Below are 15,020 nucleotides of genomic sequence, written 5' to 3' on the forward strand. Positions count from 1 at the left end.
AATAATCTTCTTGGGAAGCTGAAGAATATTCAGGGTATTTTACATAACCTAACAATTATGACAGACAATTTTAATAACGCAGATAAAGATTTATAAAACTTATTTAAAAAAAATTCACCTCTATCTCACTTAACTTTCCTAGTTTATTTTATGGAATACTCTGCCCATAAAAGGAGTAGTGGAATTGGAAATTGTTGTGAAAGAATCATTTGCATTTGGACTTCCAGCCTGAGCGCCAGCCCTGTAAAGGAAGTGGATGAAGATGATGTAGAACATGGAAAGGATGAGTCATATCAGCTTCTGTAGCACACCCAGAAACAGTGAGGGATGAGGATGTGCTGAAATGGTTAAAGTGAGAGTTTCCGCCAACTGCTGCCTTAAGTCTCATGCACTCTGAAATGGGCTTTGTAACTGAAGAAAGCACGCCCCAGAGGCAAATACAAGTCTGAACATATGTTTGATCATCATGTCTTGCAAAACTTTGTAGGGATTGCTTTTTCTCATCCTGGTAGGGATCAAGAAAAAGTCTTCATTGCTGCCTTGAAGGATAGTGTCCAGCCTGCATGCTGGCCTGAATCTGAATCCCACGAGATGGCAGGCTTGATTCGAAATTGAGAAAGAGTGTTTTCTCAGCCTGGCACAGGAACAAGTTGCTCTCAGTGTTGAATTCACTGGTATCCTTCTGATTTCTGTTTTTTTTTCCTTCCTCTCATTGCCACCCCCCTGCCCTTTCCTTTATTCTGGGACTGCGTGACTAGATATAAGCAGAGGTGAGAGTTATCAACTGCATGTTTCAAAAGGCGGTTTGCTAGGGCTTCCACTACTTATTTATTTTGTGGGGTATTTTTCTTGCAGGGGCTCTTTTCTTCATTTTCTTTCTTTCTTTTTTTTTGGTGAAAAAAGATCCCTTCTGAGATTCCTGGATAAACTTGTCACCTGTGTTTTGTACATGTGGTTATATTGCCTCTAGGTCGTGCTTCAAATATCTATTTGATATTTCTTCTTTTGAGGCATTTGCTACGTGCTTGGTTATGACACTATTGTATTCCACCTCCTTTTTTCACTGTTACCTGTGTGTCTTTTTTTTTTATATATATAGTTGTTAGCCTAGGGAGTTAGAACAAACGTTTCTGAAATACCTAATTAGTTCCAATTCGATGTCAAGAAGTTTTTATCCAGGGGAGAGGTAACAACACCTTTAGCCTGCCCTCGAGGGTACTTTGTTTATAAATGTGTATTAGCAAACAGGCTAGTGACATGGCTTTTATTCTCTGACATACAAATAAGTGGGATGTTCATAAAGATGATGAAATGTGTCTAGTTTTTAAAGAGCTGAAGAATGTTTAAAAACTATAATTTTTAGTTAATTTACAGCTTGAAAAAATATTATTAAACACGGGGAGAGAGGAATTTAAAGGGAAGGTTCTCATATGTGGTACAGTGGTTAGGCTGCTTAATACCTGTCCATTTAGAACCTTTTCATTTTCCATTTACTGGAGTAGGGGAGTTGTGAGGAAATTGAATTTCTTTTGTTATCGCTTGCCATCAGGATTTTGGGTGTAAATGAGAGAAATCAATAATTTACAGGAAGGTGATAGAGCGAGTGACGGGTAACTGCGTTACAAGTTTTATATTTTGTGCAGCAGGGGGCTGTAGTTACCAGTCATATCTGAATAGATATTAGTTTTGTTTTTCTGTCAGGACTATGAGTGACTATGTAGGGTATTTAATTAAAAAAATGTATAATGTTTTAATTCCACTTGAGGTTTAGCCAAACCTCTCACACTTACTGCTGTTTGTCCTTTGTTTTGGAGGACTTAATAATATGCTGCTTGTTTTCATAGTAGTTTTTTAGCATCTCTGTCAAGGTATTGAAATGGTAAATTCTCCTAGCATCTGAGCCATTTCTTCTTTTCCTCTTTGAAGGTTATTCCTGGATTTTTTGTTCATAATGTGTGTGTATACTGTTCACGTAAGACTGGAATATTTAAATTTAAAGTAGTAAGAACCGACTTTTTTCCTTTTTCCCTAGCTTTACTTCAAGAAAAAAATTATGACACATTTTGAGTTCAAAAACCAGCCAACCAAACCCCACCAACTTTTGTCTTTCTCAGCAGGGCATACGGGGAGGTGGGAGCTGGAAGTTAAGAAACCATTTACTTTGCTTGTCAGATCAGCAGAAAGATGTACACGTGTGGTTTGAAGAAAGCTTAGTTTCCTCAGGAAATAGCATATGACTGCGCTGTCTGTGTCTTGCCAGTGATTTGTCAACCCCTTGCTCAGTTTCTTTTTAAAAAAAGATACACAAAATATCAGAACTAATAAAGATAAACTCAAGTTTTAACATAATTGTGTGTGGATAGAGGCGGGAGACCCCAATCAGTACCATTGCTGTGAGGAAGGCTGCCTGAGCATAGCCATTTGATGTCCCCTTGGCAGGAGGCTACCAGCAGATGTGTTGCTCTGAGCTAACCACAGCCTCTTCGTGGCAAGGGTGTCGCAGAGATAATGAAGGACAGAGAGCGTGCTGAGGTGTGGGATGGAACAGAAGTCCTGCTGTCACAGGAAACCAAATTTCATCAGCTCTGCCCCTTGCAATTCAAGTGAGCGCATGAGGGCTAAGAGGTGGTGTCTGCTTGCAACAAGATGATGCCTCTGGTGTTACCATGTGCTATATATCTGTTCTTTACACTCAGATTGAGATCGTGAGGTTACCTGCTGTGCACAGGATGTGGCTGCTGCTTCACTTAATTCTGGGGCCACTGTACTCTCAGGAATGAGAAAGCAGCTTCTTGTTAATCATGACCCTTAACAAAGAGCCCATGCTGGAGCATCAGACTTGCAAGACTGAGCTTATTTAGTGCAAAAGACCCCACTGTAGTTGGAGGCGGGGAGAATATTGGATGGACTCATTCCATATCAGTTTTTCATAGAACCATTGAACAGCATTTTTGATGGATTTGGAAATGAGACGTGCTGTGCAGATCAAGAGATATGGTGTCAGCAACTGTAAAAAAATCCAATGGTTTAGCTTTAGAAATATTTTTCACATATTCAAAAAACGTAGGACCATTTACCTTATGTTTCTGTCACTCTGATGGCTACCAACAGTGGTTCTGGTATCAGTGATCATAAAGGAAACTGTAAATAATTTTGCGTCATCATTGATCAAATCAACATCTGTTTGATTTCTTCCCTTGTGATTTATGAGTCTTATTTCATCTGCTGTAGTAAGTAGGAATATTGTCCTTGTGTTCTGGTGCTTTCTGTGTTCAGACTGGAAAAGCCTGTTCTCTTGTTTTTGTAATTAGCAAGTTCCTCAGGTTTTATAATGAAATACTGCGGTGTATGTTTTTCCTAAACCTAGTTAATATACTTGTTTGAAAGCAAATGCTGTAGTTATTAGCAAGAGTAAGAGCGAAGATAAATGTGCCCTGTGATAAAGGCATGGCATTAAAAAAAGTTGCAGAGGATCCATAATAGTGTTGAATGTCTTGGAAAAAAAACCCCAAAGACCTGCTGAAAATAAAGAATGAAAGAGTGTGCAATTGTGCAACTGCTAACATTCAGCAACCAATGAGCCTAAAAGTAGTAGTCATAACTAGCATGTCAGAGTCTGTCTTCTACCATATATTAGAAATGAAAGTACTTCGACTTGGGACCAAATTAAAAATATACACCTTCAGAGTCATCGCTGGTAGAATGTTATTTTTCAGTTATAGGATTCTGTACTTGTAACAAAATTATCAAAGTTTTCTGTAAAAAGATCTTGAGCTGAAGTTACTGTAAGGTAGTTGGTGCATTTTTTATTGAAGAGACTAGAAAACATAACTTGTTGCTGGCAGAAGTAGAGATAAGTGAACATTTTCTGTCCTGAGTTGAATGGAGCTTTAATGGAACGATAGTTTCAACAGGTTTTACTCCATCGCATTCAGGGGTTTCTATAGTAATTACTATGACAACACTGATGCACAAAATGTTCCCACTGGAACCCAGCTGTGAATAATATCTGACAACTGAAAACATTTTGCTTTTGCATCTCAGTTTAAATGTCCCTTCAGAAATGATGGAAATGGTGCAGGTGTGTGTTTTTTCCTTACTTGAATAGTAAGTCATTCTATTACATAAAAATCTGGGTTTTATGAAAGGAGTGTTTGCTTTTAGAGTACCTACATCCTTTGAATATATTGCTTAAGTACTGTCCCTCAGACCAACAAAGACTGTTAGAAACACTGGGTGTAAAATTTGGCACCAGTTTTAAATGTTTCATGTTGTAAAGAACTTCCAGTGCCAAGTATGTTGTACAAAACCTTCTACTTGGGAATTATAACTTCACTTCTCTTAATGGTATGATTTGTTACGTAAATGCCGTTACATAATTATTGAAGATAAAACTATCTTCATAGCCTTCTGACCTCACTGTGTGATGAGGATCGAGATCACAGAAGTCACATGGTAGAGGTCACTCTTTGTTGACTCCAGTGTCTATTTATAAATTGCCTTCAAAAACTCTTCTGGTTTTTGCAGAAATAAGTTTGTCAGTGTTTGTATTAAACAGAATATCCTGATATAGAGGATGCACTATTTATTGAAACTGCTTGTTCTTAAATCTGCCTTGCCTCTTACATGTAAACTGGCCTTTGTGCATATAGTTGCCTTGTTTGTATTTATTTCACTTCCATTCAGAACAAAGGGGAAACCAGTCTGGTGTTTATGATATGAATAAACATTTAAACTTGAAAGCATTTTAGGGCTTGATTAGGTAGTTTTACTGTAAAACAGTGACATTTTGTTATAGAAACAATACTGGACTCTTCTTGTCCTCCACAGCCTTAATGCAGCTATATCTTTCTCAAACAGCAGAAAACCCTGTATCCTCCTGTTGGCTGGTAGCCAGGGCTTTCTTTTTCAGTTGTGAACAGAGTTCATCCATGTCAAGGGTGATGCTTTTATAGTGGTGAATGTCAGCCATAATTTCTGCATTAACCTGCAGTAGTTACAGATGAAGAAATTAGATTAGAAATTAGATTAGGCCTGTATTTCTTCAGAAGATGAAATGTTATGTCATGAGGAATATCTGATTTTTAGATCAAAATGTACAACTTTACTTGTTCTGAAGAAAGCATGGGAGAGAATAGGTGTGGGGCAGCTCTATGGTACATGTACCTGCTTCAGTGATGAATCCTTTCATCTGCATATATCCAGATTCACAAGGCCTGTTTTTCTTTCTTAATGTGTTTATGACACATAGTTCGTTATAGTAGAGCAATAAAAGATTATGTTAGTGTTCAGGAAGTCAGCCCAGCTAGTAAAAATCAGTCGTGTTTTCCTTGGTGGATATTTTCATTTCTTTGAAGACAGTAAATATCCCATCTTGCTCACCTAAGGGCTTGGTTGGTTTCCACCCGCATTGTCTATCAGTCGATGCTACAGGAGCTTGAAGAGCTCACGTCTGCAGGGTAGGATGCCGACAAATCAAACATACACACAATCTTTATGAGATGCTTTGCCTTTAGGAAGAAAACTGTATCAAGTAAACTTTCCATAAGAACTGAAAACTTTTCTGAAACAAATTCTACTGTATTAGATTTGCTTTTATCCGTCTTAAAATAAGTTAAATATTTCACAGTCTCATTTTAGCGCCCAAATGCACAGGCCTAGTATAGAAGAGAAATGGTGTTTGAGATTTCAAGTAGAAGACTCAGTGTTTTTTATTAAGTAGGTCTAACCATGTTTGGTTTTCCTGCTTTTCCAGAACATTAATGTATTATTATCCATAGCTTCAAACATCTAAGAGAATAACTGTTGTTCAAAACTATTGTTCAAAGCTAAAAATGCTCTTGCATATCTCAGGTATACCACTTTGATTTTTTTTCCCCTTTTTTTTGTGTGTGTGTAATTATTATCACAAATGTCTCAATATGTTAAAATAAATGTGTTTTTATGAACAGTATATCAGTGTACACTTTTTGTAGATTGAGCAGATGACATTACAAAGAACAGTTCTGAACAGTAAGTAATATTTATTATTTAACAGTATCTTCATAAAATATTCACAGATGTAGCAACAACCTTTACTTCTGCAGATGGAAAAGAATTTTTACTTACCACAGCTTGTCTCTGAGTGAGTGGTTTGAGCTTTCCTTTTATTAGCTGAGTGAATATTCATGTAGACTTGTGAAATGCGCTTTTATATTTAAACAGATGTAGCAGCTGAGTGTTTTAAACAAAACACACAACTTGGATATCCATTTTGAAAGAAACTATTGTTGTAGTCAATGCTTCTATATACAGAAAGACTGCAGGATCTGATGAAGATGTAACAGTTACGTGAGCTTAATATAAACTGCTATTAAATTATTCATTTATCTCATTGTCATGCTTCAAGACCGATAAAATTCTTTTTAGTAGATGTAATAGGAACTTTAAAATATTCAGTGTGTGTCGTAGTCTTTAGATTGTTTGAAGTACTTTTGCTTATTGATTGTCATTATGTAACTAACCTAGAGCAAAATAAAGGTTGTACAAAAACTTCCACTGTTTTATTCTGGGAGGCATGTTAATTTAGTGTCTGAAAATTGTATCTAAATAAAGATTTCAATATGGATATATTTGTCCAACAGGTATTATTATTATTAGAGATAAAGTAATGTCAAAAGTTTCTGTAGTAGTAAATGTTTTGTTCAGTAAAGTTCCAAATTATCCTTACTGAGCAGCAGGATCACTGGGAAACTAGCAGGCAAGCAAGTCAATATAGTTCAGTCATTCCCCGGTAAATGTTTAGAGGGATCTAAGGTACATCTGAGCTACTAAGATGTGAAGATGCCGTTTCCAGGGCTTTTGCAAGGCTGGAGCTTAAAGATCAAATGGAAGATGAACAGTTAAAACTTCTACTAAAGGGGAGGAGAAGGAATTTGACGCTCAAACAGATACACGTGGTTGAGAGTCAAGTCAAGGGCTGCCTTTCCAAGTGGCAGGCCTCCACTTGCACTTTTCTCAGACTGGTGGGACTTGGTTTCAGGCTTTTCCAAGGTAAACTTTCCACAGCGATCTCCAAACTGACAGATTTCATGAACTCCTCCCTCCCACAGTCTACAGAGTTCCTATGTAGTCCCTCTTTCTAGTCTTTTGTTCTTGAAACTGTAGTACTAGGGAGAAAATGTAGTACTAGGGAGAAAATATTTTGGTACCTTTCAGCTAAATGAAAAATGATCCATCTATAAGGAGGGTCAAGGATTGTAGATTATGGCTTTGAGATTACTGTTGCAAGTAATTGTAGGGAGGAACTCATCTCTTTCCCTAACATATATGATGTGCTTCCTTTTCTTGGTCTAGTCTGTGACACCTGTTCAGTGTATTTCAGGAGTGTTATAGGAACCATCCTGGTCTTGTTCTTGACAGCTGAAAAAGCAGTACAGTAGAATCCAAACAATTTATTTTAGACATGTGCCTTTAAAAGTCAGATCTGCTCATTGCTGTTAATACCTATTAATTTGTCCTCTCTTTGCATCTTTGAGCTAATTTTTTAGTTAGTTCTATCTGCTACCTGCTTGTGCCATTGATGACTTATTATTGGTAAACATGTCTGTACACCAAATATTTTACACTAAATAGGGAAGGCAGAAGAAAAGGCAGAACTATTGCTGTCCTGACTCTGCAGAAAGAGTCCAGGAGACAGTTGTTGGAGTCCTTCAGGATCTATAAAGAGCAAGAACAACTCCCAGATCTTTCATGTGTTAGTGCACTGCTTTAACTGCAAAACATCTGTCCTGCTATTGCTGGACAGTGGGGTTTGACAGGCAGTCATTTAATTTGCTGCTTTATAACCAATGTTTTGTATTCCTGTTATTATTTGTGATCACTTTGGTAATCTGTATAATTGCATGGTTGGAGTTGTGGTGTGCTCAGCACTTTAGGTCCTGCCACCAAACTATTTTTTGGTTTGGTCAACTTAACAGGTCAGTCAAGCTTTGATCTGACTTCATGTGTAAAATCTCAGCAATGTTTGCCTGCCTTTGTGAAGTAATTTAAGATCTTACTGGTGAAAAGCCCTCACTAAGAGCAAAGTGGAGAATGTTACGGTTACTTTTCAGAAGTAATTGTACAGCGATAATTATAGGGTGGAAGAAAGGTTTTAGAATGAGTAAAAACCGAAGTCAGCTTTTCTGGTCTTTAGCGTCACACACGGATATGGCCAGCTTACTTTATGTTGGTGCTTTGCATAGCTTCTCTGCTAGGATTAAAGGCTCTTTAGTGTCCCCATCTACTACAGCTGGTAAACTGCACCTCATGTGGCATAATTGCAGCTTCATAGACCCACACTGTTCAGGTCAGGGTTTTTTCTGCTTGTTTACAATCAGCAGGAGGAATAAGTTGTTGTCAGGCATCAAGTCAGTGCTTCTCTGAAGGTGTTTAAGGCTGCTATGTCCCTTAGCTCTCAATCTGAATTAAAACATATAACTAAACTGAAGAAAGAAGCCTGTCAAGAGTACAGCCATGGAAATCTAAGGTGTCTTGGTACCTGAAGTCTGTGTTTTTCTTTTCTTCCTCCACTGTCACTCTTTTATTGATATAGAAAGTATGACAGCTGAAAACATAAACACTTTTCCTTGTCTCATCTTGCAGGCCGAAACAACAGCAACAGAACAATTTTTCCTTGTTTCCGTCTACCAAGGGCTGGAATTTCAGAGGGGTAAGTTTGGTGGTGTTTTGTTCTTATTCTAACATTTCCTCCTGCTTCATTCTGCTGCAGTGTAACTTTGTTGTTAAAACATGGTCTGCAAGTACTAAAATTATGGAAAAATGTTTATAAAACGGAACTTTGAACATTATGACCTCCTGAGAGGCTGTCTAAAAAGACAGCTTTTGTCTATGTGATTGGCTGATTTAATTATGAGAGGTGGTGGAGATAATTTAATGTAAGTGATTTAAAAAGAAAAACAAATGGATGTGTTTTCATATCTGAAAATGGGAAAACTCAACTGGTTATGTACTTTTTTATGGTGCTGGTTTGATATAGATATCTGTAAAGTTGCTTATTGAAAACTTGTAGCTGTGAATTTTGCAGAAATACAGTTGGAGAATGATAACAAATATTACATGGATTTCTTACAAGGCAGAAGGGCCTAGGTTATATTTCTGTTTGGTTGACTGAGGAAATAAATTCAGAAGGACACAGAAGCAAGTGAAACTTAGAACTTTAATATTGGTCAATGGTATCAGAAGCTTTTTATTCATGTTCAGGTTTTAGAGGTGTGCTTCTTATGCAGATTAATTCTTTCAGAGTGCCTTGTTGTTCCCTCTGTGTCCCCTATGTCCTGTGAAGCCTTCTACACCATTTGTTGAAAAACCTAATGTGATATTGGTGGTGTTCGAACAGCAGTGGTGTGTTTGCTGTGTGTGTTAAGTACTGTAGCTTGGGATGTGGTCTAGGAGGAGGAGTTGTCACTGCTTGTTGTATCTAAGTCATAGTGCTACTGCAGCCTTTAGGTCAAAGGAAGGCTGGATCCGACTTACTCATATCTGTTTCTTTAAACACTTATGCTATTTCTATATTACACACTATAATACAGGATCACCGCAAGAGAAACAAAACATAAAAGAAAATGGTGGTTAAGCACCAAATTGCAATGTTGTGTTCATCTACCTATTTGCACTTTGCCGTCAGTTCACTGGTTTTAAATGTGTCTGTATCATGCTGATCAAGTAGGCATGTTTTAAGCATCCTTGAGCATACACCAACGTAAACCTCAAAGTAAGATAAGGAAGCTGCCAATACTAAACATGTACCAAAGAAACTCCTCTGCACTTCTCTCTTCCTTTCCTTACTTAAATTGAATTTATCAGAAGTCTTTTTTCCGTGTTGAGCAGCTACTTTGAGCCCTATGGTTAGAGATCATATTTAGTTCTCTCAACGGAGATTTCCATGGTAAGATGATATCATACATGTTTTTCTACCAATACTGTCATTTTTAGATAATGGTACTGGTTATTTCCAGGACTTTGGGTAGTTTTATATGTCAGTGGGGAGAAGAGTTTTGGTTTTGTCGTTTGGCTTTTTGGTTTTTTTTTTTTGTTTTACTCCCCCAAGAACAAATAAATCCTAGTTTAGATAAAATTTAGGCTTAAAGTTATCAAGCAGTGCAAACTCTCTGCTATATGCTCCTCCTGCATATATACAAAGCATCAGGTTAATTTGGTCTTTGAGGAGATTGTATCGTCAAGTGTCCAGCAAACAGACTGTTTTAGTGGGAAGGTATTCATAGTGAGAACTGTAGTTTTGATGGAAGGAACACAGAACCTGTGGAGACAAGAATATTGTGAACTGGAGGGACAATATAATGGGAAAACCAGAACACAGGAGATGAGGTGGTGGATGTGGTACTTGAAGTAGAAAAGGAATAAAGTAAAGGAAGATACTGGGTGTAGGACTGGAGAGGGAAGGAGGAGGAAGCTGCAAATTGGGAAGAGGGGATAGTCAGGATGGGGAAGGTGAAGAGGAGTGAAAGATGTCGTGAGAGGGAGCGGAGAGGGATAAGATACAGAAATGGCAGAAAGCTATTAAGTGTGAAAGAAGAGGGATGGAAGTGTGGAGTGGAGGCAGAAGTCTTCTATAAAAGACTGGACTTCTCAGTTCAGCCTTTGTAAATACTGACTCTGAGAAGGTAAAGACACTATGTAAGTGGGGAGCAATTTGTGGCCAGGGCTTGGTAAGAATGGGATGAGGCAGTTCTGAAGCAGGTCAATAACGTGCATAAACGAAAGAAAAGCACAGACCTTAGCACAGATAAGATTGGTATTAGACTTATTTTGGCCTTCTGGTTGCCTTTAACCCTCACTCTTTCTTTGCATCCCCATACCATACGTTCCTTAAAACCTTGATGCAGGCAGAAGGCTTTCCTCAGCACCAGCGTTTAGTTCTAATTCGTAAGAGAGAGCAGTTTAATATGCTGCTCCTTGTGTATGCAGAAATTATGTATTGTGTTAACATGCAGTGTGGGAAACAGTTTTATTTAATAAAGCTTCCCCTCAAATGAGTATTACACTTGTACAGTCATGCATACACAGTTAGAAGATGTCAGGATTAAAGCTTCTGTGGTTGTTTTGCAGTTATGATAGTCTTGAGTCACATATTAGTGTATTTTTTTACCATAGTTAAGAGTATTCGGGCTTCTTTATAAGAAAATCCTGAATTCAAGAAGACTAAGAATCTCTCCTGAGGAGTTCCAGGTTTCAGCTTCTTCAGCTCTCTCCCTTCTGCTCCCTTAAAATCACCCGCTTTCTGTTTTTGCCAACAGGATAATTTTCTAGACTTAGTTATGTGAATGGTGGGCTCGTGTTACCAAAAGTCTGTAAATGATTTTTTTTTTTTTCTAATGATGCATTTAGGTATGATTGCAAAAGTAGTGGTACGTAGTGGTCCCACTGTGGATGTGATGATGGTGTAGGTGGCTGTGAATACCAGACAATCAGAAGAAAAGCAGTTACCTGGTTGATGAAGAGCATTCAGTTTGTAGGTGTAACTGAAGAGGATGGTATTGTCTGTGCTTATTGCTTCTATTTTACTCTCCTAACATAATTTCCTGCGTATTTTGAACAAACATCTGAACTATTATGACAGTTTCTCTACGTTTTTTCCTCCCTACACATCAAATTTGGCTCAAGAACTTCAGTGATAAAAATAAATAGTGACATATAAACCAACTTTCTCTACTTGATATAGTTTGAGGCATGGATTTGGAGTGCAGTTGCTGGAAGATTGAAGATAATTTACTGAAACTAGGTTTCTTCCTATTTCCTCCCTTTTTGTTTCCTTTTTAGTTTCGCAAAAGCATTGAACTAACCAAGCTGCAGATGTGGTCACCTGTGAGGAAGGCTCATCTAATTTAAGAGAAACCTCACATAAAAATGTTCTAAACATCCTGAAGGTCAGCTCTAGATATGTAAGTGGTTTCTTTGCTAGTTTTGCTGCAAGTGTGTTTGTGGGGGAAGAAGGTCTTTCGTGCTAGATGGAAAGAATTCCACACTTATCAGACAGTATTTACAAACCAGCATGTTTGGTTTTGTAGGTTGGCAGACTTCAGTTGTTCCCTTCGGGCTGTGTGATTCTAAACACGATAGAAGTTACTAAAAGAGAAGTTATTTTCTAGCTTTAACTTGGTGATTAATCACACAAGTTGCATAATTGCACACTACCACATAAAGCACCTCTTCACCTCTCCTGGTTTCTGACTGGTTTTACTTAATGCCTATATACACTGAAAGTTGTTTGCTTAAGCAATGGTGTTGCCCATAATAGACATTTATCAGAAGTGGTATCAGACAGGCCTTTATTCATACCTGAAGTAGAATTGTACTCTAATGGCTCTGGGTCACATGTGTTTAAATACCATTATCTCATAGTATGACCAATACGGTTTTTAAAACACAAGTTATCATATGCATTAATAAGTGCATGTTGGTTTATGGTAAGGTACTTGTATTTTGTATGCACAATTTAAATAGCCTCCTCTGTGAGGTGGTGCGGGTGACTTTATTTTGCATAATTGACAGCTATTATACTAAATCCATTATGAATTTGCAGTCAGAAACTAGTTCCTTCATGTGTCAGATTCTTTCCCTCTGTTGAGAGTCCTTTGGTTTCTTCTCACCTCCTGCAGCAGGTTAAAGAGACGCTGGGTTGATGCTTGATCCCTGGCCTGTCTCACTCCCCTCTTTATCTTTGAAAAGAGAAAGTACAAATTCCATATTCCTTTTTCTCCATTCTAACAAATGATGTATTCCTATGCTCCACTTGCTCCTTTTAGATCTTTTCCTCTTCTTCCAGTGTGTTGCAAACTCTTCTGTTTCAGAATTTAATTGCCCTAGCACTTCTCTTTCACTGTCTTAGTTCAGGGTTTCTTTTATGCTGCAGAGGTGCTGTTGTGCCTCTGTCCAACATTGACCTATCTTTCACCAGAACGTCTCTGATACCTGGTATTAGAAGTAGTAAGAAGTGATTCTATGAATCTTTCTGCTTTAATGTGTTAGAAGATGGATGCTGTAAACATAGAGCCTATATAATGAACTTGGTAGAAGCCGAGTGTCTCTGTAGCCTTGCAGTTCTGTCTCTGGAGCGATGCAGGAGCAGGGAAACTATTTCAGACTTTTGATAGGAGTAATGTAGGTGCGGTAGGAGTGTTAAAAATTCTCTTCCATCGTACACAATTTCTAGTTCAGAAGACTAGAGCTTAGAAACTATAGCAAGTAGATAGTCTGAACACTCATTTTCATTTGTAAAAGAGCTGTTTTTGATGTCTCCATGGTTAATTTATGGGCGGAGTTTTAAATGTTTTAGCTTATTATTGGTTTTGTTTTTGAGCAAACCATTGGAAGTGCTGATGATTAGTCAGTAGGCTAATTTCTCTTGGAACAGCAATGTTTATGTTGGCAAACAAATAGAGATGCTATCAGAAATTCATTGTGTGGCATTTGCGTAACTGGATAGCGGTCAATTCCATCTGCAGTTCCAAAACACACTTCAGAATTCTTGTGTTCTTAATGTATACACTGAATACTCAGTGTGTCCAGCTCACCAGTTAGTTTAGAAGAATTCAAGAAGGGATTATTCCAAACGTGCGCTGACTCAGCAGAGTTTTTTTTGTAGGATCAAAAGTATAAATTACAAGGTTCTTCACGTGCAGTCGTACTTGAACTTGTGCTGGAGAGACATGTATGCGTTATTTAAGAATGAGTTAGTTATAAAGGAGTGTGATACAGACTGGCCTTGAGACTTTGCCAGGTTTCTAGTAGATTTGGACTCAGGTAGAAAAACGTGTGTATGTTTTATGTGCTGTTACTGGCCATGCTATCTAGACAGTGCTGTAGTGCTTAGGAGTTTGCAATGTTTCCCTTAATTCAGTAGCTGTTTTATTAAACTTCCACAGTTTTTGTATCTGAAATCATAGGTAAGTGAAGTACATACCATTAAACCTTTCCAGTTTCCTCGTTTACAGGGCTGCTTTCAAGTTAATTATGTTTTAGTTATATAAAATACACTTTAGCTTATATGTTTTTTGGGGTGGGAGTTCTGAGGCGTGCTTATAGAGCACTTGGCTAACGCTTTCTTGGAATGAAGAGGCTGTCATAAGCTTCTACATCTGCAAGGCTTTTCCATCATTATTTGTGTTGTAAAGGGTAGCTATTCTGTTTATTAAAGCTCAGTTATTCAATTAATATTTTGAGGTTTTCTGATAATTAAGAAAGTGTGAAATCCCCCATTTGGTAAGATTTCTTATAGTTTCATGTTATCTTTTCACACAATAGATGTTTTCTCAAAAAAAGCTTTATGCAATCATTCTCTTAACATGGTAGGGCTTTATTTTATGGATAATTCTGAGTTTTATAACGAGTTTATTTTTGTTCCGGGTGTGGTTTGTTATTTATAGTAGAAATATTCTGTATATGCTATAAAGCTGTCACACCAGCTATTTTGCACACACAAACAATACTGAGCTCGAAGCAACATGTGATGAAGTAGATAGGTCCAATTGTCATTCTCTTTGGCTGAGTTTGATGTTCTGTTATATAGCAGATTTCCTGTCTTTAATCATAGATTGGGTGTTACCTTGTACTCCTGCTGTCATTTGCTGTTCTTTTCTTTGTTCAACAGCAGATGAACTTGACCCCTGTTCAATTTAACTCAAACCAAATTCTACCATTTTCTTTGTATTTGTTTCCCTCCACCCCACCAGTGGCTGCGCTTTGAGAACACGTGATGTGAAATTATGATTTCCTTTGACTTTGTTTCAGAAACTTGTAATGGTTAACGGGTGATGCTGTTATCCAGCTGAATTTGATGTCACTCAGTCTGAGTAACCGACCTTTTAGAAACAATTTTAAGGTATATATTGGTATTTTGTTGATGCTATGCAAATTACAAAAGGTTGAACAGGATGGGGACAGATCAAGAGTCAGGTGTAAGGATGTAGGGTATGTGAAGTAATTACCTCTACTTGTTTGTATAGATATATAAAGTTAAT

The 15,020-nt window shown here is 37.6% G+C and overlaps 1 protein-coding gene across 1 annotated transcript in view; it reads left to right on the forward strand.

Moving 5' to 3' along the window:
• Nucleotides 1–15,020, forward strand: part of ARHGEF3 (Rho guanine nucleotide exchange factor 3) — a 96,709-nt gene that overhangs the window by 16,541 nt on the left and 65,148 nt on the right. Inside the window, exon 3 of the mRNA XM_069865928.1 lies at nucleotides 8,626–8,692. Coding sequence (XP_069722029.1) covers nucleotides 8,626–8,692 — 67 coding nt within the window. The remainder of the gene's footprint in view (nucleotides 1–8,625; nucleotides 8,693–15,020) is intronic.

Source organism: Phaenicophaeus curvirostris, chromosome 11, assembly GCF_032191515.1.
Source record: "Phaenicophaeus curvirostris isolate KB17595 chromosome 11, BPBGC_Pcur_1.0, whole genome shotgun sequence".
In the NCBI taxonomy this organism is placed as follows: Eukaryota; Metazoa; Chordata; class Aves; order Cuculiformes; family Cuculidae; genus Phaenicophaeus; species Phaenicophaeus curvirostris.